Genomic DNA, 24,113 nt, shown 5'->3' with positions numbered 1-24,113 from the left:
CAATGTTCTATACCTCTCGTTGAGTTTGTCGGGGATAATGACAAGAATAGTAGTACGGAAATGATGATCATAAATTGATTTCAATCGACAAAGGCTTACCATGCTTAGTGCTACAATCACAACCATAACTATTATTGTATCTATGATAACTGAGATTGCATACCATATTCACTATCACCGTATTTGTCATATTATATTCTATATATTGTCTAGACAATTTGTATAAATGACCATTAGCTACAATAATAAATCAATAAAGCAAATATTTTCCTTGTACTTTTCTCTCATTCTTTCTACCCATAAGAGGTGAGATGAAATAAAGAATGACTTCCACTTAGCTTAGATGTAAGTGGATTGAACTTAAACACAACAATGTACTTTAGGTATTGGTTTTGCAAGATGGGCACATGTCTTCTAATCAGCAGCTTATGACGCACGGGGGATGAATTCATATTCACGCCAATTGGTCTTTCCAACGGACATGTAGCTATAGAAGGATTGGGTTTAGTGGGTAATGTTACTTTCATCACACATCAATTGCACATAGGTTTTATTGCCTGAATTAAAAATAATTTGAAAGTATTTAAAGTTAAACAAAGAATTATCTAAAAAGCTAGAAAGAATTTTAACAAGATATGAGACCATTTACAGAATGCAACATAGAAAAATCGTTTATGCAACTCCACATATTGGTAAACTAAAACACAGGAACATAAACATAATTATAGACAAGTGTTAAAAAATGGAAGAAAATAAGAACAATTATTGCGGCTTTACCCAACCTCATGGAATAGAACCATGAACAAAGACACAGGCCAATTGTTTGTCGATAAAGCAGTTTTAAGACACTGATAAAGCATTTAGAAAAATTAAACAAATAGGGCATAACAAACCTTATGCTATTGCAAAGAGCTCAGTAGTTCTTCAAAATCAAAGACAAGCCAATCAGCTTTTGCTGCAACAGCTTCTCGCAGCTGAACCCCAGCGTAGCATATAAATAAGTCGGCACCACCTTGTTTCCGAGCCTAAAGGCAAAAGTGAAAAAGAGAACTTAATGTTGAAGAGTGTTAGGGAACATTAACTATTAATTCTAGAGCAAATACCTAAAAACACCATAGATATAGTCATTTCTAAATTTTCACATTGACTAAATTTACATTCCCCCTGGTTATGTGCACTCTCGTCTCTTTTGTCTTTTCTTAATTTCTTTAAGTCATTCTTGAAGTACTGAAGCATTGTTATTTTGATAAACCTAACCTTTTTTAGGGTTCTTCCAACCTCTGAGCAACATAACAAAATGTCTCAATTCATCTGTAATCTAAAAATATGTGTATTTGGATACTTCCAACAATTTTTTCGAATAAATATCGAATTAGATGGAGCATTGCTAGGTCTAGAAAATAGAAAACATTAAAGGGGAGCAATAGATTGAACATGTTGGCCTTAAATTGATAGAATAAGTAAATCATCGAGAAAAATTAAAAAAAAAAGTAAGAAAAAATGATAGAAAAAGAAAGCAATCAATGTTCAATTATAAAAAATATATATACCATGTCAAATAGTAAATTTTAATACTTAGAGTAGTCATATTATTAATCATTTCATATTAGTTTTATTATTAGGCCACCAATATCGAGTACTATTATTTTTCCTATTGTTATTATTAGTTAATAAATTAATACTCAAGAAATATCAAATATAGTTATATTTTTAAACTCATGAATATCTTGTAGATCATTCATAGTTAATAAATCATACTTCATTAATATAGAATCAATAATTAAAAATATAGTAACAAATGATTTCACATCTATTAATGTAACGTAATAGAATATATCAGATATTAATATATAATTTACTAAACTATACTATTATTTAATAATTCATATTGTTGGATTTAATTGAGAACGATGTTTTGAGGTAGCATTAGTCGAGAGAAATACTACCACTGTCAAATAATATAGGTAGATCATATGTAACATCTTATAGTAAATTTTAGAGAGTGAAAAGGTAAGAGATTTGAGCTAAAATTTATGAGAGCAACAAGTAGTATATTGTTCTCCTGCATGTCTTTTAGTATCAAGCTATGAACAGAAAAGAATTAACTAGATGTTGAGTTTATCAAATCAATTTAGTTAATAAATTTTGTATCTATTCCATCCTTTGCCTTTATGATTTGATAAGTTTTAATCAAATTTCTAATAGAGCTGACTGATCTCTATATAATTGTTTTAAATCTCGATTTTGATTAAACTTACAAGATGACTAATTTCTATACGAGATGACCATTATAACTCAACTCTTAGGTCATCCGACTATCGCAAACTTTCTGTGTCAGATCAACAATCATCACTTTTTGATTAGACCATCAATAAACTAAATCCAACCCAATCAATTGTCCATCCAACTCAGCCATGAACAAAAATATTATGTTCATTGGCTGATCGGCAAGAGTTGATTGTTTAGTTGACTCAACCACCAATCAAGTAAAACCAACCTTTAGTCAACTGGATCATCGACTAAGACCATTCCAATGGTCCACTCTTCGCTTAAGCCAACAGTTACCCAAAGCCAAGTTAAAGGTTTCTCCACTCTCACAAGTCAATTAAGAGTGTTCTAAGAGTGTTAGAACACAAGGAGATGGCCAAATAGCTAGACAGGGTGAATAGCAATTTACTTGTAAATAAAATTTCTACTCTTGTTGATGCTTTAACAAGGTCATATAAAAATGCGGAAATAAAACAAAGTCAATGGATATCAACTCTAACATGGCGACGTAACATGGTTTAGAATTCTCATTTCTACTCTACAACCTATAACTTGTTAGTGTGTCACTTCTAAAAATCCGGAATCTTTCTCCTTCTCAAATACTTTCTGAATGTAGAGAAACAACTATTTCGTTGGCCTTTTAATGCTGCTCCTGATCCCCTTTTATAGCCTTTAATATATTCAACTTTCACTTTCTATTCTATTGTTATGTCATTATTCAGTCAACTGAATCCACCATTAGTTAATTATTTTCCAATCTTCACTCTATCAATAATTATCTACTATTCTCTTGTAGACCCTAGGTTATCTAACCATTATAACTGTTGGGATGTATACTAAAAGCCTAGCTTTTTGTATAAACATCTATTTTGAAATAATTGAAATGAAAATCACATTGGTCAAATGTTTGTATTTCTTATGTAATGCAGTTGTTCACTTAATTTATATTGTAGATAACATGGTATGTGGTGCCACACAGAAGATCATGTTATCAGTTCCTTATAAATTATAAATAGTAGCTCGCAACCAAGATGGATAGGGACAAACCATTGGAGTGGTTGTAGTGTAATTAGTATTAGTTTATCTTAACTATTAAATTACACTAGTACACTTTGTGTGTATTGAGCAGGACCATTTGAGGTTGTTCGATTTATACTGACTATATAATCGAACTAGATCTCAGTTATTATGGATGTGCATGCTCTTAATCCCGATATAATAACAAGCACATATACTTAGTATGTATTTCTTTAATTCATCAAAGGGTGAGATTTATTCGTTAAATCAAAAGGCCCGATGAGTTGGGAGATAATGCTATGTATATGGTGTGTTGTTGATTATAGAAGGAAACTGTGTCCTAATATTTAGGCTGATGATGTCCCCTTGAGGAGCTCATAAGGATTATCATGTAAACCCTGCAGGTGGACTTAGTTCTGCATGATAATAAGGTTGAGTGGTACTACTCTTGGATTCAGAAGTTAATTAATTGAGTTGTTAGTAATTCAATTAATTGACGGACATACGATTTCTTAAACATAGGGAGATTAATGCACTCATGATAAGAAGGAGCCCATATTATAATATGAGATTGGTGCGGTAGTTCAATAATAACCCTTTAGTGGTATGAGTTATTATTGATGGACTTGAGTTGGGTGTTCTGGGAGAACACAGGAAGCCCAAGCCCATTAGGAGGCCAAAACTAATTCCTCCTCTAGGTCCCTGTTGTAGCCTCTAGATAAAGCATTGTATCCACCTGAGAAAATTCTGTAAGAATTTTAAGTTAATTTCTATTAAGAATTTCTGAAATTCTGTGAAGAATTTTTCCTATGAAAAATTCTGTTAAGGATTTCTGTTAAGAAATTCTGTTAAGAATTTTCGTTATGAAATTCTGTTAAGAATTCTATTTCTTCCTTAAACAAAATTTTGTTATGATTTTTTTATAGAAATTTTGTTAAGAAAATAATAAAATTTAATTAAGAAATTTTGTTAAGAAATTAAAAAAATTTAATTAAGAGATTTTGTTAAGATAATAACAAAATTTAGTTAAGAAAATTTATTAAGAAACTAACAAAATCATATCAAGAGATTTTATTAGATTTTTTCTAACAAAATTTGATTAAGAAAAGTTTGTTAGATTCTTTCTAAATTTTCTAGGATGGCAAAGCTATAAAAGGGGAGGAGAGGGAGAGGTTAAAGAACTACAATTTTCTTGTGTCTACTCTTAGGGTCGACTCCTTCCTCATCCATCTTCTCCCTTCCTTCCTTGCTAGGGCCGGCGCCCATAGCAAGAGCACTCATCTTCTCCCTTCCTTCTTTGCTAGGGCCGGCGCCCATAGCAAGCATCCATCTTCTCCCTTCCTTGCTAGGGCCAACACCCAAGTGGAGAGGAAGAAGAAGGAAAGAAGAAGAGGAAGAAGAAGGAGAAGAGGAAGAGGAAGAGGAAGAAGGAAGAAGAAGAGGAGTTTCTTTTCTTTTCCTCTTTGGCCGATTCTCTTTAAGTCTCTTCCTTCTCCTAGCTTTAGGTGGCGCCACCTTTAAAGGATTCTTTCCTTTGATAGGGCCGGCGCCCAAAGAAGAAAGGAGAGGATAGGAAGAGAAGAAGAAGAAAGAAGAAGAGGAAGAGGAAGAAGGAGATAGCTTCTTTCTTGAGTTCTTGCCATCGGATAGGAAGAGGGGAAGAGAAGGAATTGGGTGGAGTCATCTTAGAAGATCGTTGCCCACACAACGTCCAAGAAGAGGAGAGGAATACAGCAGAAGATCAAGAGGTCTTCGGGTAAGTATTCCATAAATCATGGAAAATATTTCATAGATTATGGGATCATGATTCCATAAATTATGGGAAATAATAGTGTAAGTAGTTTCCATAAAAGGTTGTTTAATTTTTTTTAAAAAAAGCGTGTTAGAGTTTCTATTTAAAAAGACTAATATTTTATGTAAAATAAATCGTGTTATTAATCTATAAAAAAAGGGTTAGGATCTCATATGTTGGATAAGTTTTGGAGTTAATATAATTTTCAATTTTTATTAAATAATCTAATGAGTTAGTAGGCCATGATCAATAGAAATAGTCCAAACCACATTAAAATATTTGTCGATATTCATTTGTTTTTTCCATTGCACTAACTTTTATCTTATCTTTATTTTGTAAGAGTCAAAATATTTGATTTATGACTATTCAACCCTCTATCATTGCGTCATTCAATCCAACAATATTAACTTGGGCATAAACATTTTAGATCAATAATTAGTCCAGACAAATTAATGAGATAATTGAACTATGTGGGTGCTGGCAAATTGTATCAAAGCAAAGCTAAATCCTAAGCATAGTAAGATGTTAGAAAACAGTTACGTATATGATAGTGGAGCATTGAGCCTCTTATTTTGCTAATTGCAGATAATTTTAGTCTGTAAAGTAATTTTGATTTTTAATGGGACATTAGACCTTAAGTGAGGAAAACTGTGACATCCTAATTTAGTCTCAAAAGGGTATAAATTAAGAGCTACTATAAACTTAGCATTAATCATTTTTGGTCAAGTAATTATTGTTAAAATGTTGATGAATTAATTCTCTCATTTATACAGATTGTGCTTGTGAGAAAACTAAGCCATCACAAGGATCCCAACTTCAAATATTTGTTATATATGCTACATTTTCTTTAGTCATTGATTCTGGATGTTTGAAGTCTTTGAAAAATCACATTGGCAGTAAAACATGATTTGCATCTGTCCAAGACTGACATTGTATCTCTTAAAGTCAATTATGCCCAATCTCATTTAGAAAAGTTTATTCAGAAAGAGGAACTCAAGCCCTTGAGATCATCAGCTTTGAGACGAGCATGGATAGTAATAATTCAGTACTTGAGAAAGTTAGCATATCCAATAAAATCACAAGGACCAAGCGGGTGATCCAATCAAACCTACTAACCTCGAGATCTGTTGCACCATCCCCTATCATAACCATTGTTTTGTAATTATGAATCTGCAAAGTTAATACAAAAATGCTTTTCAGATCAAGTAACTTTTCATATAGGTTAAATTACATAATGCATTACCAATAGACCTTTCTTATCTTTTGGACAGCAGTCGCTTTTCCACCACTCCTCGAAGTAGGCTCCTTGGCATCAAACCCTATAAATTCACCAGAACTCCCAAAGAGCAATTGATTTGCAAAAATGTTTTCGAGAGGGATTCCAAGCTGCAATGCTGCAGGCTTCACAAGAATTGTTGGAATTACAGAAATATCAACAACAAAGGCAAACTGTAGCAGATTTCTTTCAATCATGCTAGATGATCAGGAACCACACACACACACACACACAAAAAAAAATCTAATACTTTATATGAAACTGAGGAAAACTGAAAAGTAGATCCTGCAATACCTTTTGATCCAATATTCATACACTTTAATGGATTTCCTTTTTCTCAAACCAGTCATTTCGAACCAATGTCACTCCATTTCTATGTCTATCCTATGATGGTAAAATATTGTTCTCTCAATTGTCAAGAAAATGTTTCTCATTTATCCAAATCAAGAGTTTAAAAGAATTATTCCCTGCAATACAATTTATTTCTTTTGGAATATCTTTGAAGCCTCAATTTATGATACGTGCTTTAAATTTATAAACAGCACCTTCAAAACTGCCAAATTCAATAGTTGGTCAGCTTGGTCTATTGAAGATAAAATTAAGATACCAAATTACAGGCTCATTGTACCAATTGGTAGGTGTTATTAATAAAATTTCTTATCTTAGAGCTCCTCATCGTCATCATCAAGATGTGTTGGACTCTACTTTTTCAGGCTTATTTAAGATAAAAAAATTAATTAGCTGAGAAAAGTTTATTAGATTTCTGGGTTTATCTTAGAGCTCCAAGAGGTGCAGAGGCACAAGTGAGACCTAATTAGTTCAATTCAACCTAAAAATAGTGATTGGCCGAAAGCCAGCATTTCCATTGACATTTGATTGTCTTCCTACCAGATAAGTGTAAAGTAAATTGATTAATGAACTCATGACGAACTACAAATGCAGAACCTGCTAAAATCAGGGTTGAAAGATTTGACTCCAACATCATGTTTGAATGACCACTATACACTTTACTTCGCAACTAATACCTAATTGTCACTAAAGACCTTTCAATGCAGAATTGGTTGAGTAGCATACATTGATCATCTGACGGAAGCCTCCAGATACAAGGTATACATCTATATTTCTAAGCATCAGTTTCTTTATCAGTTCCACAATCCCAGGAGAAATCCTGCACATTAATTAACATTATCAAGTTCAAAACAAGATTAGAGACTACTTCCTTTGAAAAAGTTTAGTATGATAACAAAAAAGCACCAATATGATGACAATTTTCATGTTATGATCATCATTTTTCTTAATAATATGTTTAAATGTAGTAATTAAAATAACAGATGTAGAACAACTGTACAAGATGAAAAACTTATACGGATGTCAGCATTTTATCTGTGCAACCTCTGCAAAAGCAAGGTCGTTCCTGTGAAGCTATTTAAAAGACCAAAACACTAGTAGTACATGAACATAGTTTAAATAACTTCACAGAAATGGACTACAATTGAAAGTCCCTGTATTGCATACGTGCCTTTTGTTAGTGATCTCACAAATGCATACCTAAGAAATTGTTGGTGCAACAACTAAAGAGGTCCTTAGAACTTTAATTCAAAAGGTAGGTAGCTTTACTTTTTGATGAATGCCAAAGGGGGAGAAGAAGAGTTTAAGTTAGAAACTTCCATTCTTTCATTTTGGCACAAGATCCAAGAAGATAAGTTAAGTGATTAGTCTAACTTAAACATATTTTCAAATATTAAAAAGGGAGAGATGGTTAGTGCAATAGATTTTTATGATTTTTATGTTTAGTCAATATATTTGATCAATATATTTAGTGGGAAGATTGTTGATGCAATCGACTCCCAAGGTTTGATGAGGCTGGTCAGGTTGACCAAATAAATTGGTCAAGGTTAACTAAGGGTTGGTCGAAATAGGTCAAGGGTTGGTTAAAGCAGGTTAAGGTTGACTAGATGTTTGGAAATAAATTGATAAAAGTCCAAGTATATCAATGATACACACATGCTTGACAATTGGATAGAAGTCCTGACAGGTCAAGATTGACCTAACCAGAGTGAAAAGTCTTAACAGGTCAAAATTGACATAGGCAAAGTGAGAAGTCTTGACAAATCAAGGGTGACCTAGGTAAAAATGGGAAGTCCTGACAAGTCAAAGATGACCTAGGTAAGGAAAAGTCCAAGTACATCAAGGGAGCTAAATGTTTGGCAAAAGGAAACCCTAGAGGAGTGAACTATTGGTAGTGAGAAGTCTTGGAGGAATGAATTCTAAGAAAGTGAGAAGCCCCGATAAATCAGGTATACCAAGTACCAAGCAAGCCAATAGGTCAGGTAGACCAAATACTAGGTATAACATAACTTATGTATTTGTGGACTAATCTTGTGTTGCAGGAAGTTAGAGTTGACACATGGAGTATCTAGGTGACCAGTGGTGGTCGGGCCACCCGAAGGTCTTGGAAAATGGAAATGGCCTGAGCGACTCAAAGACTGGATCAAGCCGATCCGAATGAGATAGTCAAGAGGATCAGAGTTGACCAAGTTCCACGCGATCGAAGATGGTCCAGGCTATTGGAAGTCGCCAAGTCAGCGAAATCTAAGGTTCACGAGGATCGACAGCTGAGTTAGCAAGGGTCTAAGCGCCTGAAAGGCTTCCAAGCTACCGACAAGGTGTTGCATCAGCATTCGATAAAAAGCTATAAAAGAAGGACAAGGGCTCGAGGTTCACAACATCACATTATCTCAAACTCTCATACTCGCATTCAAGGTCTTAAAGTTTTGCTCAAGTGATCCAAGAAGTGTCAAGACGAGTACAATCGTACTCAGGACTTCTAGAGTCTATTCTTCAGTAAAGTTTCTTTGTGTATTATATTATTATTGCTTATTTGATTCATTATTTGTGTGTGCTTGATTAACTTGTAAGAGGTTTCTCCACCATCAAAAGGTGTTCGGAAAGGAGAAAGACATATTGCTCACGTTCGAGACATAGTGGTGGAGTAGGAACCCTGGGGGATGACCGAACCACATTAAATCTGGTGTGTATTTATGTTCTTATACTTAGTTTTTATCTATTCCACCGTGTACTAATCTATAAACAAGAACGACTCGATATAAAAAGAAAGCGAGCGATATCCACTCCTCCCCTCTAGCGTGTTTGATCCTAACAAAAATGACATAATAATGTTGGTGCAATTGTACTCTAAATAATCAGACTTGATCAATGGGTTTCGATGATGAGTTTCAATGTTTAGGCAAAAAGATTTAAGTTGTGTAAAAGATTTAATAGGACACACATGGAGCATGCGGGAGGTCGAATGTGGATGATAACTTGACGTAGTCAACGCAACAAGTTTAATGGCTTGGAGGTTCGACAAAACATTGAGAAAATTGCATAAGGCATTTTGAGAGACCAAAGGATGAGAAACATTGAGGTGGTGTTGGTGTAGCTCATGGAGTTTGACTTAGCACGACCAAGTTGGTTGGATTGGTGGCTCAAGGTTCACTAGAAATTATAGAAGGATGAAATGGGACATCCAAGGAGTCACAAGACGAAGAACATTGAGGTGGCACCGTTGACAATAATTAGAAGGCAAACTACATAGGTAAAGAGTGAAGGATGACATGTGGAGTAAGTTATTGGCTCATTGCATCCAAGGGAGACCTAGTGGAAAACGACTTTAGAGGCAAAATTGAGCTACAGGAGACTTGCAAATTTGGAAGAAGTAGTTCTCAACTTATGCGAAACTTGATCATTAGAATAATTATAGTTAAGGCTCTAGTCAACTAAAAGGTCTTCTCAATCAACTGGTGAGCTAAATCAACTAAGGAGTCGACTCAAGGATGGTAACTCACAAACAGAATATTTTTTAGTTCTCAACCTAGGTGAAACTCGATCATTAGAATAATTATAGTCAAGGCTCTAGTGAACTAAAAGGTCTTCCCAATCAATTGGTGAGTTGAATCAATTAAGGAGTCGACTCAGGGATAGTGACTCACAAACAAAATATTTTTGTTTGGAGCTAAATTTACTAGGCAGTCAACTAATGTTGGAATTGAGTCGATTGAGGTAGAGATTGATCTGACACATTGAAGATAAATGACCTACGGTCTACAAGACAACAATCAACTAATGGTGGAAGCCAATTGACTGAGGTAACCTTTAGTGAATTAAAGATTGTATTTATGGTCTAATCTTCTAAACTTTCTTTTGTGTAAATCTCTTGTATGAAAATTGCTGTAAGAGGTTTCTCTATCTCTAAAAGGTATTCGAGAAGAAAAAAAAAACTAGTGGACTTTTAGAAGTGACTCATTAATGAGTCATAGAACATGAAGTAGAAATGGGCTTCCAAACCACAAAACATTGCATGTTAGCATTTAGCATGCATTGACTTGTTACTTTATGTTTTTCCACAGCATATAATCTGTGTGCCACCTTGGTAAGGTATTAGCAAGAGTAGAGACAAGTTAATTGTTATTCACTGCCCCCCAGCCATCTAGTCACTTTTCTCTCAAGTCCCAACAATTAATCACATTGATTTTTTTCATAATGTTTATGCTACAACCTTTGCTTAATCTCAATTAATCAATACCATATCATGATGGTTGTTAATTGTTTGCAATATACAAAAGAAAAGGTCCCTAAGGTTGATCCAGTACGTTGTTAATGTCTAACAACATTGAAATGGATAAAAAGGTATATTCTATGTAGTATACAATAAATAGTAGCAATTATAGCAGATGAACAAAGTAAAAGAAAATTAGTATGACTTGTAAGTTGAAAGGTATAGGTATATCAAAGCAACATTATTTTAAAACTAACAACAATATCAATATTTTAGTATAAAATACTGACATTCTCAAAATATTACTCGAAAACTCAAGATTATAAAGGCTTTTCTCAAATAAGGAAAAAAGTTAATCTATATAAAGAAATACGATAACAATAATAACCAAATCTTTATTCCAAGAAGTGAGGTTAGCAATATGGATTCTTTTATATTATTGGGTTTAATTCTCTACTATATCATCATCTATATTTAAATGAATTTTATTTTTGTTATTGAGTCTTCTTTAATCTATCGCTTCCTAGATTAATGTGCATATTTGTCACGGTCTCATATCGCCTAATTGTGGCATTTATTGGTTGTCTAAGTATATATCTATATTATCTTTAACGCATCTCTCGGAGTTTTTCCTCAATAGATACAACTTCAACTTTCTTTCTAATATTCTGATTTCTTATCCTATCCATTCTCGTATATCCACACATCCACCTTAACATTTTTATCTCTACCACTCTCATTTTCTACTTGTGTATTCACTTCATAGCTCAACATTCAGTTTTAGAGATCCCTTATGATCATAAAGAATACATACCATCATCTTCCATTTCAATAATCCTACTTGTATCCTATATAAACATCGCTATCAGCCTGTCCATCATTTTGCAAAAACAATCCTAGATATTTAAAACTTTCAATTACAAGTAACTCGTCATCTCCTATTATAATAATTGTCTTATTACATCTACTACTATTAAATCTAAACTCTATGTATTCTAATTTTACTCTACTAAGCTTAAAAAATTTAACTTCTAATATCTTCCGTCAAGTTTTGAACTTAATATATACTTCTTCACAAGTCTCATTAACCAAAATAATAGCATCTGCAAAATACAAGCACTATAATAACTTATATTAGATGTGTTCAGTGAGTTCATCTATAACTAGTGTAAAAAGATATGGACTTAGAGTTGATCCTTGATGTAACTTCATTTTTATAGAAAATATTTTGATTAATCCAACTGGAGTTTTTACTCTTACTATTATATTATCATACATATCCTTAATTGTTTCAACATACGCTACATCTATAGTTTAAAATATCGAGCCGTGTCGAAATTTCGATCCCGGACCGAAACGATACAGTTTCAGTATCGTATCATATCATGCCGATATAATTTCGATATTTTTTAAATATAAAATATATTAACTAAAAATAAAAAATTTAATCTAAATATTTAAAATAAAAAATAAAATATTTTTTTAAATATATAAAACAAGTAGTGTGACCGCATGCACATGCAACCCACTCGACTTGCCTAGAGGCGTCGCCCGTATGCATTGTCGGTCCTGCATGACACCTCTAGACGGCGTCCCAACCGGCACCGCTTGTGCCGATGCCAATCCGCGAGCGGAACGAAACCTATATTAGGCAGAACAACTCAAGATTTTAATCCATGACTACACTAATATTTTTTTGTAAAATTCTCCATATAATTTCTCTTGAGACTCTATTATAAACTTTTTCTGATCAATGAAGATGTATTGCTTCTATCATCGACCTTTCAAGCATGAATCAAAATTGATTTTTAGTTACTTTAGTCTCTTTCCTTAATCTTCTTTCTATCACTTTTTTTCAAAGTTTAATAATATGACTCATTAGCTTAATGCATGCACAATTTTGTACATCTTTATTTTTAAAGAGGGACAAAAGTACTTGCCCTCACCTTCCACTGATCAGGCATTGTTTTTATTTTCAAAGTTAGGTTGAATAACTTTATAAGTCATTCAACAATCTACTTTCAGTAAAATTTTGTACGTCTTTTTTATTTCTATAGAGAGGACTAAAGTACTTGCCCTCACCTTCCACTGATTAGGTATTTTCTTTATTTTCAAAGTTAGGTTGAATAATTTTATACGTCATTCAATAATCTGCTTCCATAAGCATTTCCATACCTTTATTGAAATTTAAATTCTCTAATAAAAATTTAAATTTTTATACTCCTTTAACCTACTCAAATTTCCTAAGCTAAGTTGGTCATCTAACATTTTAGTAAAAATTGATGAAAATAGCTCTTCAGTCAATCCTTTATTCTCTCATCCTTCACTAATGCCCTATTGAATTCATCTTTAATGCAACTTATTTAGGTAAGATTCCTTGTTTTTCTCTCTCTAACTTTAACTATTTTATAAATGTCTCTTTCCCTTTCTTTTGTATCATGTTATCGATACATCTATTGCATACTTTTTAAAGTTTTCATTCTTATAAGTGTACAGTAACTTATAGGTTATTCTCTTTTCTTTTAATTTCTCTTGTACTTTCTTATTCCACCATCAAGATTTTTTATTTAGTGGTGTCTATCCTATTGACTCACTGATTACGCTCTTGGACACTATTTTTAAATTTGCTTCATTTTATCCCATATTGTATTTGAGTCGTCATATATTTCTCCTAATACTTGTACTTCTACTCTCTCTTTAAAATTACTTTGCACCCGATCCTTTAAATTCTACTACTTGATCGTAGGAGTTATGCACATTTTATTCTACAGATATTATACTTGAGGGGTGTATCTAACACCACTAACCTATGTTGGGTGGTTAAGTTTTCTCCAAGGATAAACTTGCAATCTCTATAAATTTTTCTATCCCTCTTTTTTACTATAAAAATGTCAATTTATGATTTATTATTCTCACTTTTGAAAGTAACTAGGTGTTCTTTTCTCTTTTTGAAAAACGTATCTACTACTTAATCGTAGGAGTTATGTACATCTTCTTCTACTGATATCATACTTGAGTGGTGTATTTAACACCACTAACCTATGTTGGATGGTTAAGTTTTCTCCAGGGATGAACTTGCAATCTCTATAAATTTTTCTATCACTCTTTCCGACTATAAAAATATTAATTTGCGACTTATTATTCTCACTTTTGAAAGTAACTAGGTGTTTTTTCTCTTTTTGAAAAACGTATCTACTACTTGATCGTAGGAGTTATGCATACTTTCTTATAGTAATATTATACTTCAGGGGAGTATCTAACACCACTAACCTATGTTGGGTGATTAAGTTTTCTCCAGGGATGAACTTGCAATCTCTATAAATTTTTCTATCCGCTTTTTGACTATAAAAATGTCAATTTACGATTTATTATTCTCACTTTTGAAAGTAACTAGATGTTCTTCTTTCTTTTTGAAAAAACGTATTAGCTATTATAAATTCATATGTTATCACAAAATCCAAAATAGTTTTTCTTTCATTTCTTGTTCCAAAATTATAGCCTCCGTGCATCCTATCATATTCCTCATTTCTTACTCCTACATGTTCATTTAGATATCCTATTAAAATCATCTCATTTGTTAGAATTTTTTATATTACCTTATCTAAGTCTTTCCCAAAACCTATGTTTGAGGCCTTCATTTGATCCTATTTAAGGTGCATATATGCTAATTACATTAATAATTTTTTATTTTTGTTAATACTATTTTGAGAGTTATAATCTTATATCTCTTCCTAACTGCTCCTACTATTTCGTCCTTTAACCAACTATTTAAAATAATACTTACTACATTTCTCGTTTTACTATTTTTTGTGTACTATAACCTAAAAGCTAAGTTCTCTATCATCTTAGTTTGCTCACCTACCTATTTTATCTCTTGTAAACATAAAATATTAATTATTCTCTTAATCATCGTATCTACTATCTTCATTGTTTTGCCAATGAGAGTTCCTATGTTCCATATAATATAAGATAATCGATATTCGAATGCCAAAAAAGCAAAAGGTGATTGTCTACTACAGCAAAGTATGGTTGCGTGCTCCATTCAAATGTCACTATTTACCCTATGATGGGAAAAGTAAAAAAATTATGGGTCTACAAATGGCAGTCTTTGGAAGAGAGCATAGACTTCCTGTCTCTCTGGATCACAATAACAAGTGAGGTTAGTTCACAGATGAACACCTGATATAGTCCACCAGTTAACTTGTATGCATCATCTAAGAAGCAACAAAAGGAATTAGTTTCCATGTAAATCAAGAGTATAACTGAACACAATTAATATTTGCCACAGAAACACTGCCTAAAACAATAAAAAAATCATCATTACTTAGGTGGTCTTTTCTCCAGAAAATCTTGGACTTGTGAGAGTGAGGGGTTAAACAGAGAAAGTCTTGCAGCTAGAGCTTCCTCAAATAGTACTGATCCACTCATTGCCCTGAAGTATCAAGAGGAGGGGAAAATACTTTCCCTCTTATTATCTTAAATTCATGTGGATGTCAATGAAAAAAGATTGAAGAAAAAGGGTCAAAGTAATTACCTCGCGGTCCACTCAGCAACAACTTTGCCTGCACCACAAAAATCCGCTAGTTCGTCTATGCCTTCATCCAAACAAACAGTACTATCGACATCAAAGCACACGGCATTTGCACTACGCCATATCTTGAGCACGTCTGGGAGGTGTTAGATAATATGCTTGTAAGAAGAAAAAAAAAAGCGCATTTCGATTTACAATAAACTGCATAATCCAAAATCTAAAGGTTCAAGCAACAACCTTCAGCAGGCTCAGATTTCCTATAGTGGACAGCAGAAATGTTCTTCGAAGGTTGTTGCAGCGATGCGGCCACAACAAGATGCGTTTTTGAAGGTATCATAGCACTCGGAGGATTCCAGAACAAGGTTTCAGTCCTGATCGAAGCATTGGATCGAAGACAAGATGCACGCAGGAGATTGTACGACGAGCAAACTGAGTTGATATGGGCACCAATAAGCCCAGCCATCTAAAAGATTCTTAGAATATCAAATCTGCGAAAATTGAGAATACATGGAAATCAAGTGAGGCGGTAAGATCTTTGGGGCAAAACAAGGATCTTGAGAAACCAACGCAAAAGAGAAAGGAATTGGGAATGCCACATCACCGCCTAGAACTCACCTACTGGTTGGGCGACCGTTGAAATGCGCGATTTTGCCGAGCCGTCGCACATTCCCACCAACCGTAAGAGTGGGGATTGGATGGGAATTGGTACACGGGATCTGATAGATCCTGCGATCTTGGTTACTTTATAAGGGCAGATGCCAAACATATTATTTTAATTTTATATTGACAAGTATAACAGAATAGCCGGAGCTGTAAAAATAAAAATAAAAAATAAAAAAGCGTTCATCATTTAACAAATCGGTACATAGACTTTTTTTTTTCCTTTAGCATTCCAGTTTAAACTATCTGAAATATCTTTAATGTATATCTGATTCAAAAAATTTATCTTTCTAAATTGGATTTTAGGAGTTAAGGTGTGAACCACAATCAACCGACTAATTTTCTCCAGGTCAGTTACATGTTATAGTAGTTATAAGTTATTACACGTTGTAGCAATTATCTATTAACTTTTATACAGTAAATCATATTTAGGTAGTATTCATTTTACCTACAGTGGATATTATAGAGTCTCTTTGTTTTATTTTAACCTAGTTTTAAGGTTTAGTAAATAAAAAAAATCGACCAACTAATTAATTACTGTTTATTATCCTCCAAGAGCTTCAAATTGGAAATGTTCTCCTTTTGTTTCAGTTAGGATTTAATTTTTCCTCATAATATAAATTTTTTTATGCATACAGTTGAAAATAAAATATGTCTTCTTGTTTTATCAAGTAATTAATTTTTTTATAAAAAAATTTGTGATCTTATTTGTATAACAGCTTTTTCGTATTCTTATTATTTCAAAGGTAGGTGTTCTTGTTATAAACTATGATCAGTTTAGTTTTAAAAATTGATTGTGTTTTGTTGTTATATATTTTTAGATGAGTTAAGCTTTTTTCATATTTTTGTGATATTATTTTCTGACTAGTATATATCTTATAAATATTATGTTAACATTATCTAATTATGATCGACTGTGTAGAAATTAAAGGTAGTTGTAAGATCGAACTCGACACTAAAAGGGGTGAATAGCGTTATAAATTTTATAAACTTTAAAAGATGAAAAATAATTCTAAGAATATTTAAAAAGTAATGCAATGGAATTAAAATAAATAATTAAATTAAGTAAATAATATTTTCTGATAAAGTATGCAATAATTATAAGGGTGTATAACATAAATAACTTAATTTTTATTTCGATTAATTTTTTTTAGAAGGATTCTAGAGGTGGAAAAATCTTTAAAAAATTAAAAATAAAATACAATAATACATGAATATATGACAACTAATAAATGATAATGTTACGCTTATATTGCCGTATATGGAGAATGAAACATGAAGTTGTAGCATGTAGCCACTAAAGAGCATTGAATGTAAGCGTGAGCATAAGCATATTGAGAATGATTGAGAATGAGAAGCTTAAAAGCATTGTCTCATAGCTCCTTTTGTACGCCTTCTTCGGATACTGATATGTCACCTTCCGATCGACTGGACTATTCCTGGTTGCTTGAGAGTTGATACAGCCCACAGCTAGTGTCACGAATGAGTCTCAAATTAGAATTTATAATCGAAAACTCTTAGCTCACAAAACAAATGTAATATAGGGGTCACGAGTCATATTTTTCCAAAGACTAGTAAAGAATTGTATGAATCAAGCTAGAATGCCGTTATTTTTGGATTTTTCAAATATTGATTGGGGTTTTGATGTTTTCAACGAAATGTAAATGAAAATGTAAAATTCAGTAAATGAATGAAGAATTCAATGTTCTAATCTAGAATTGAAATTATTGAGACAAGGTATTAAAATAAACCTAAAAATGCAATTCACTTAATTCAAAATATCATCCTAAACCTATTAGCATTGATGATGAAATTTGAAATAGGAAATCAGAAATCAAACTAATGAGTATAGAACAGGTTGTAAAACTCAAAATTTCAAAGGTAATGAGTTAACCAATTGAAATGCAATTAAAGAAACAAAGACAAGGATAAACAAGATAGGGTAACAAATTGAATTTTGAAAGAACAAATCCACCTTGCAAGACAATTATGCAATTTAACTATTAGCAACAATTAACTATCAAAAATCAAAAAATGCTTTAGCTAAGCTATCAACTAATCTGATACAAGATCATAATCCTTGATACGGAACAGTGCTTTGTAAAGTTTCAGTGAAATGCAATCAAATTCAATTCGGTTCAAGAACTTAAGGCTAAAGAGTTCTAATGGATCAAAACAACTAACAATAGCTCTAATATTAACCAGAAGAATCAATTTTAACAGATTTATCAGAATTTTAGACAGAATAGAGCAATCAGAAATGAAAATCGAAATAAAAAATAACAAAGAAACAGATAAACTTAGATCTTCCCTTCAAAGTCAATCCCCTCCTTGCCGTCACACAAGTCCTAATGTACAATCAGAAATCCCAGAAGATTAACACGCAGCTCAGCTCGAACTTGTCTGAATCAAACCCAATCGACGAAGAACAGAAACCCTCTGTACAGACGCCGAACAGAGCCGAATTAAGAATTTGAAAACCCAGCTAGAATCCTTCAAACCACTTGCAATTCAGTGCTCAGAAACCCTCAAGGACCTTCTAAGAACCCCTCAGAACGCCCTTGGTTGCTCTGATCAATCTAGATCTGAAGAACTTCAGCGGGAACACAGCAGCGGAACGTTTGATCTGGCGAAACCCTCACCATCCAATCCTGCTGCGATTAGCGCCAATCCAAGCTTGTAGTTACCTTCTAGGATCTGGAAATCGACTTGGAAGAAGAGAAACTGATGTTGGCCACGCGAGATCTAAGAAACAGGGGAAGAAGAAACGAGGAAGACGAAGCTACAGTGAATTTGACGCGGGCACTGTGCACTTCTCGCTAAAGCTGGGTTTTAAACTTGCTACTGTTCACAACCGGCTTGATTAAGTTGGTTCAGCCTGAGTTAGCCTATTTCGTCCATTTAAGCTCCAATTAGCATGATTTCAGCTCCCATTGAACCCTAATCTTGATCATGAAGTTTGGGCCAATATAATTTATCAATCTTGGCTTGACTCGATCTCAATTTGGCTCGATTGTAGTTCAATTTGGACCCTACAAATAATTAAAATCAATTAATATCAAATTAACCATCAAAATCACAAAATTATAATCAATTATCCAATTATACCACCCACCACAAATGCAATCTAATTATATCAATTTAAGCCATTAATTGTTCACACAAAGACCCAAAATGACTCAACAAAATACCATAAAATCCTAGCTCATCAAGAGTCTGCTGATATGGCTGCATTGTTCATCTAATAATAAATGTGATTCATGATCCCGATCGACTGGGCTCGCCTTAGTCGCCTAGAGCTATGTCAACTTCCTTCTTTAACTTGACTTTCCCGTATCATAGGATTTCATTTATACCGATCACCTAAAAGCATCTACAGTCTCTTGGATGCTGTGATGGCTCGTCCCTTGCTCTTGTTGCCTGCAAGACCTCGAGTCCAACAGTCGAAAGTTATCTTCAATTAGTCACCCGGGTTCCCTCCCGGTCGCCTAGAACTGTCGAACTTTGCTTCCTTATACTTAATACATGTAATCAGTACGATATAGATTTTAGCTTTATTCGTGCATACCTTGACTAGATGTTCAACTCTCAGTTGACCCATCTTGTGTGATTTGTCAAGTCATAGCTCTCAGTTGACTTCACTTGGACTTGTCTATCAAGCCACAGCTTCTAGTTGCCTTCACTTGAACTTATTTACCAAACCACAACTCCCAATTGCCTTCACTTGGACTTGTTTGCCAAGCCACAGCTTCTAGCTGCCTCCACTTGGACTTATCCTACCAAGCCACAGCTCCCCAACTGCCTTCACTTAGACTTGTTTGCCAAGCCACAGCTCCCAGTTACCTCTACTTGGACTTGTTTGCTAAGCCACAGCTTCTAATTGCCTCCACTTGGACTTATCCTATCTAGTTCCCAACTAGGTCTTTTCTGCTTGGTTCCCAACCAAGACTTTACACTTATCTAGCTTCATTAAGACTTAGCCATTTTGCCTGCTTCCCAACCAAAACTTCTATCTATCGAGTATCCTACTTTACTTAACATAAAATCATCAATTTACAATAATCTAACTTTACACTTAGTCATACATCAAAATACTGAGTTTACTATGGTACTCCCAACACTAATAGTAGTTGCTACAATGTGTAGCAGTTGGATGGTAGCTGCTACAAAAATATCATTATCTTATGTTATTTTTGCTTAATTGAGAGTGACAACATAGTTAAAATAACATTTCGAATTGCAAATAAACAAAGAGGACTTTATAACTCCCACTATAAGTAAAATGAATACTATTTGAATAAGATCCATTATGTAGAAGCTAGCACGTAGCTACTACAATGTATAACAGTTAATTGCTAGCTGCTACAATAATATCATTATCTTATGTTGATTTTGTTTAATTGAAGGTGACATTCTAGTTAAAATAAAATTACAAATTACAAAACAAACAAATGGGACTACATAACATCCACTATAGGTACAATGAACATTATCTGAACATAATCCACTATGTAAAAACTAGCAGGTAGCTGCTATAATATGTAGTAACTGATTGCTAGCTACTACAATAATATCACTATCTTATGTTGATTTTGTTTAATTAAATATGACAACCTAGTAAAATAATATTTCAAATTACAAAACAAATGTAGGAGACTTTATAACACTCATTATAGCTAAACTAAACACTATCTGAACATAATCCATTGTATAGAAGCTAGTAAGTAGATGCTACAACATGTAGTAGTCGGCTACTAGCTACTACTGTAGGATCGAGTTGAGCGCTAGAGGGGGGTGAATAACATGTTCATTGTTCTTCCGTTCTATAAAACACTCGCAACGGATATTAGAAAACAAGGACACGTGGATTTACTTGGTTCCTAATCCCCAAGGGTTAGTACATCTAAGGCCTATGTACGAGAGCCGCCTATCCACTAGTGGTCTCCTTTCTGAAACTTTTTCAGAGGTAGAGAAACCCATCTTATAGTTTAAAATAATAATAAAGAATAAGTACAAATAAGATGACTTAATAAAAAGAAAACTCTCGTGTAGTCGATCTGGAAGCCCTTGAGCACATCACACTCTTCTTGGAGCTTCCTCAGTCACACGAGAAGGATGTCATTCACGTCAACAACATCGCAGGATAAATGATTGTAGCGATTAGGGTTGTCCTGGTGCTCCACGTTGAGGCTCCTTATATAGATGCTTCTAGACGCTCGGATCCCTTTCCGAGCGCTCCAAACCGATCTTAACCTGATCCGGTTTCGTCGGTCTATCAAGGTTGATTCTTCCTAATTCGAGCGCTTGGACTATCTGGGCACCTGGAGTAACATCCGAGCGCCCGAATCTAGTCAACTCAAATTTTATTTGAGTTAACTCCGGGCTTAGTTCGACTGCTTATGTTTGCTCCTCTTATGTTTCTTCACTCTTACTTTCAGCTCTTGGTTCCTACAAGATAAGCATAGAAACATGTAAGCAACCTAATCCTTACTTGTATTCTGTTAGACCTAGTAGGCTTACCTAAGCCTTACCCTGTAGGTCTAACCTACTAGTAGGGGTGTAAACGAGCCAAGCTGCTCATGAGCTATTCGAGTCTCAGTTTGAAAAAAAGTTCGTCTGAGTTCGTTCGATTAAGTTAATGAGTCGAGCTCGAGCTTGATTTTGAGCTCGAAAATATTATCGAGCCAAGCTCGAGCTTGCGAACATGTTCGTTTAAAGGCTCACGAACATGTTCGTTAAAAGGCTCACGAATATATATATATATATATATATATATATATATATATATATATATATATATATATTCGCGAGCCTCTTAACGAATTATAAATATTATATATTAGCGAACCAAGCTTGAATTAATCTTGTTTAACTTTTAAATGAACTATTTTTGAACCGAGCTCGAATAAAACTCGTTTAACTTTAATGTTGGGACCGATGCGTTTGCTAGAGGGAGGTGAATAGCAATTCTTTGAATTTTCCTGTAAAATCGTTAGAGGAAGCGAAAATAAAAGTAAAGAAAAGATCACAATCGCTAACCCATTGATTTACTTAGTATCCACCTCTACAAGGTGACTAATCCAAGGATCCACAAACATAGACGACCTTTTCCACTATGAAAAATTCTCCTTTTCAAAGAACACTTTGAAGGCAGAGAAACCCTTACAAAATCAGCTTCTTCCTTTCACAGAATATAGAGTGAAGTTTGAGGAAGGAGGAAAGAGATTGCTGTGATTGAGAGTTGTGCTAGAATATAAAAAAATGAACTATTATTTGACTTTAGTGTCGAACTCTATTTTTATGTAATTCTGTACATCAGTCGACTGCTCCAAGGGACAGTCGACTGATGGGCTTCAACGACTCTTTAATTTGCGTTTAATTCTCTAGCTGTCAGCCTAACGATCATCCATGAGTCGACTGCACCATCACTAGTCGATTAGTACCAGTCGACTGCACCATCACTAGTCGACTGGTACCAGTCGACTGGTCAAGTCAACTGAACTTTCTATTTGAGCTTCAGTCGACTGGATGAATAGTGTCAGTCGACTAATCAAGCTGAAAGTCCTGTGTGTGCTTCTCATCAACCACCAGTTGACTGAATGAACAGTGTCAGTCGACTGATCAAGCTGAAACTCCTCTTTCAGCTTCTTTTTCAGCCCTTAACCTTGACACAAGCCTTCAAACATTTTCTACAAGCCTCATGCCCTTCCTTGCACTAGCTTAAGACGTATCTCTCAGCTTCGTCGTGCTAAATCTCCCTTTGCCAAGAGACCGCACCTTTGGGACTTCATCTTTTGCCAAGAGGTCGTGCCTCCGGGACTTTACCAATTACCAAGACTTCATTCATGGACTTTCCTGTAGACTCAAACCACACAAGTTAAATCACCAATATTGCCTAACTTAAACTCATGTTAGCTAAACATTAAAATCCAAATCACTTGGGGCAGGATTGCACCAACAATCTCCCCCTTTTTGATGTTTGACAAAAATTCATTTAAGATAGGTCTTTAATACAGTATTATAAAATAACAACAAATAATCACATTGATAATAACTGAATCAATAAGCATGATCATTATTATAAAAGCATTATAGTCTGACTAAGCATGAAAAGCATTAAAGTTTAACTTTAAACAACCCATTCTCCCCCTTTTTTGACAATCATCAAAAGATATGAATTAAAAAAATTAGACATAGATAAGAAGTAGGGCAAGATCTCAATAAGGAGCCTAATACGTCAAATGTGACTATTTTTGGCACGAGCTCCCCCTAAAACCCTACTCCCCCAAGTATCAACAATCGGTTTGTTACATCTAAGTTATAGGTTTTGAACATTCCTATAGACCATAAATATGCTCCTAGAGCATACATCAATTAATAAAGGTCAAAAGATGTCCAACTACCAAGAAATGAATCAAAATAGTGAAATTCAGACACATCAGTCGACTGGTATCTAAAGTAGTCGACTGATGTTTGAAAATTTGGATTTTCAGATCCAACTTCGAAAATGCATAAGTAATTCAGTTATCGTCCAAAAATTATGAAATTTTACGCTGTAATTACTTAAGTCATATGTGACCAGGAAAAAATAATTTTAAAAAGTTTTCCTTATTAAAATAATATTTTGATACTATGTATCAAAAATATGAGACTCTAAAGCTTTAAGGAGTTTAGTATCACCAATGATAAGGGAAATGATTTCCTACCAATAGATAGTGTTGTTTCTAAATCCTAGATTTTGGATATTATTTTGATTTTCTTTTCAAAATTCCATGTTTAACCCAAACACTCCCCTTAAATCCATAAATCAAGCATTGATCATTACATAAAATAAGCACAGCATAATCATGACAAAATAGTAAGAAATAATAAACATGCGATAAAGAAGGAAATAGTCATAATACAAAGCATCCAAAGTATTTTATCATCCTCATCCAATTTTTAAACATCCACAAATCAACGTTTTTAGCATCCAAATCCCAACACCAAAATCTGTCAACCTACATATCAT

General features: G+C 33.8%; 1 protein-coding gene across 2 annotated transcripts; it reads right to left on the bottom strand.

Annotated features, from left to right (window-relative positions):
* Positions 1 to 645: 645 nt before the first annotated feature.
* Positions 646 to 16,149, bottom strand: LOC141845380 (phosphoserine phosphatase, chloroplastic-like). 2 transcript variants are annotated; one of them, XM_074733446.1, is made up of 8 exons: positions 16,058 to 16,149; positions 15,680 to 15,930; positions 15,446 to 15,578; positions 15,236 to 15,343; positions 7,428 to 7,521; positions 6,329 to 6,478; positions 6,194 to 6,247; positions 646 to 1,025 (listed from the first exon to the last, which is right to left on the bottom strand). In XM_074733446.1, the coding sequence occupies exons 2-8, from the start codon at positions 15,903 to 15,905 to the stop codon at positions 900 to 902; spliced, it is 891 nt and encodes a 296-aa protein (XP_074589547.1). In that variant the 5' UTR covers positions 15,906 to 15,930; positions 16,058 to 16,149; the 3' UTR covers positions 646 to 899. The 2 variants fall into 2 exon arrangements, with proteins under 2 accessions (XP_074589547.1, XP_074589548.1); XM_074733447.1 differs by lacking the exon at positions 646 to 1,025 and having other exon boundaries at positions 6,321 to 6,478.
* Between the last annotated feature and the right edge of the window lie 7,964 nt (positions 16,150 to 24,113).

The sequence above is a fragment of the Curcuma longa genome, chromosome 14 (assembly GCF_044706935.1).
Source record: "Curcuma longa cultivar G26 ecotype Majalengka, Jawa Barat chromosome 14, ITB_CL_G26_1.1, whole genome shotgun sequence".
Classification (NCBI taxonomy): Eukaryota; Viridiplantae; Streptophyta; class Magnoliopsida; order Zingiberales; family Zingiberaceae; genus Curcuma; species Curcuma longa.
This window is presented reverse-complemented; position numbering and strand designations above follow the sequence as displayed.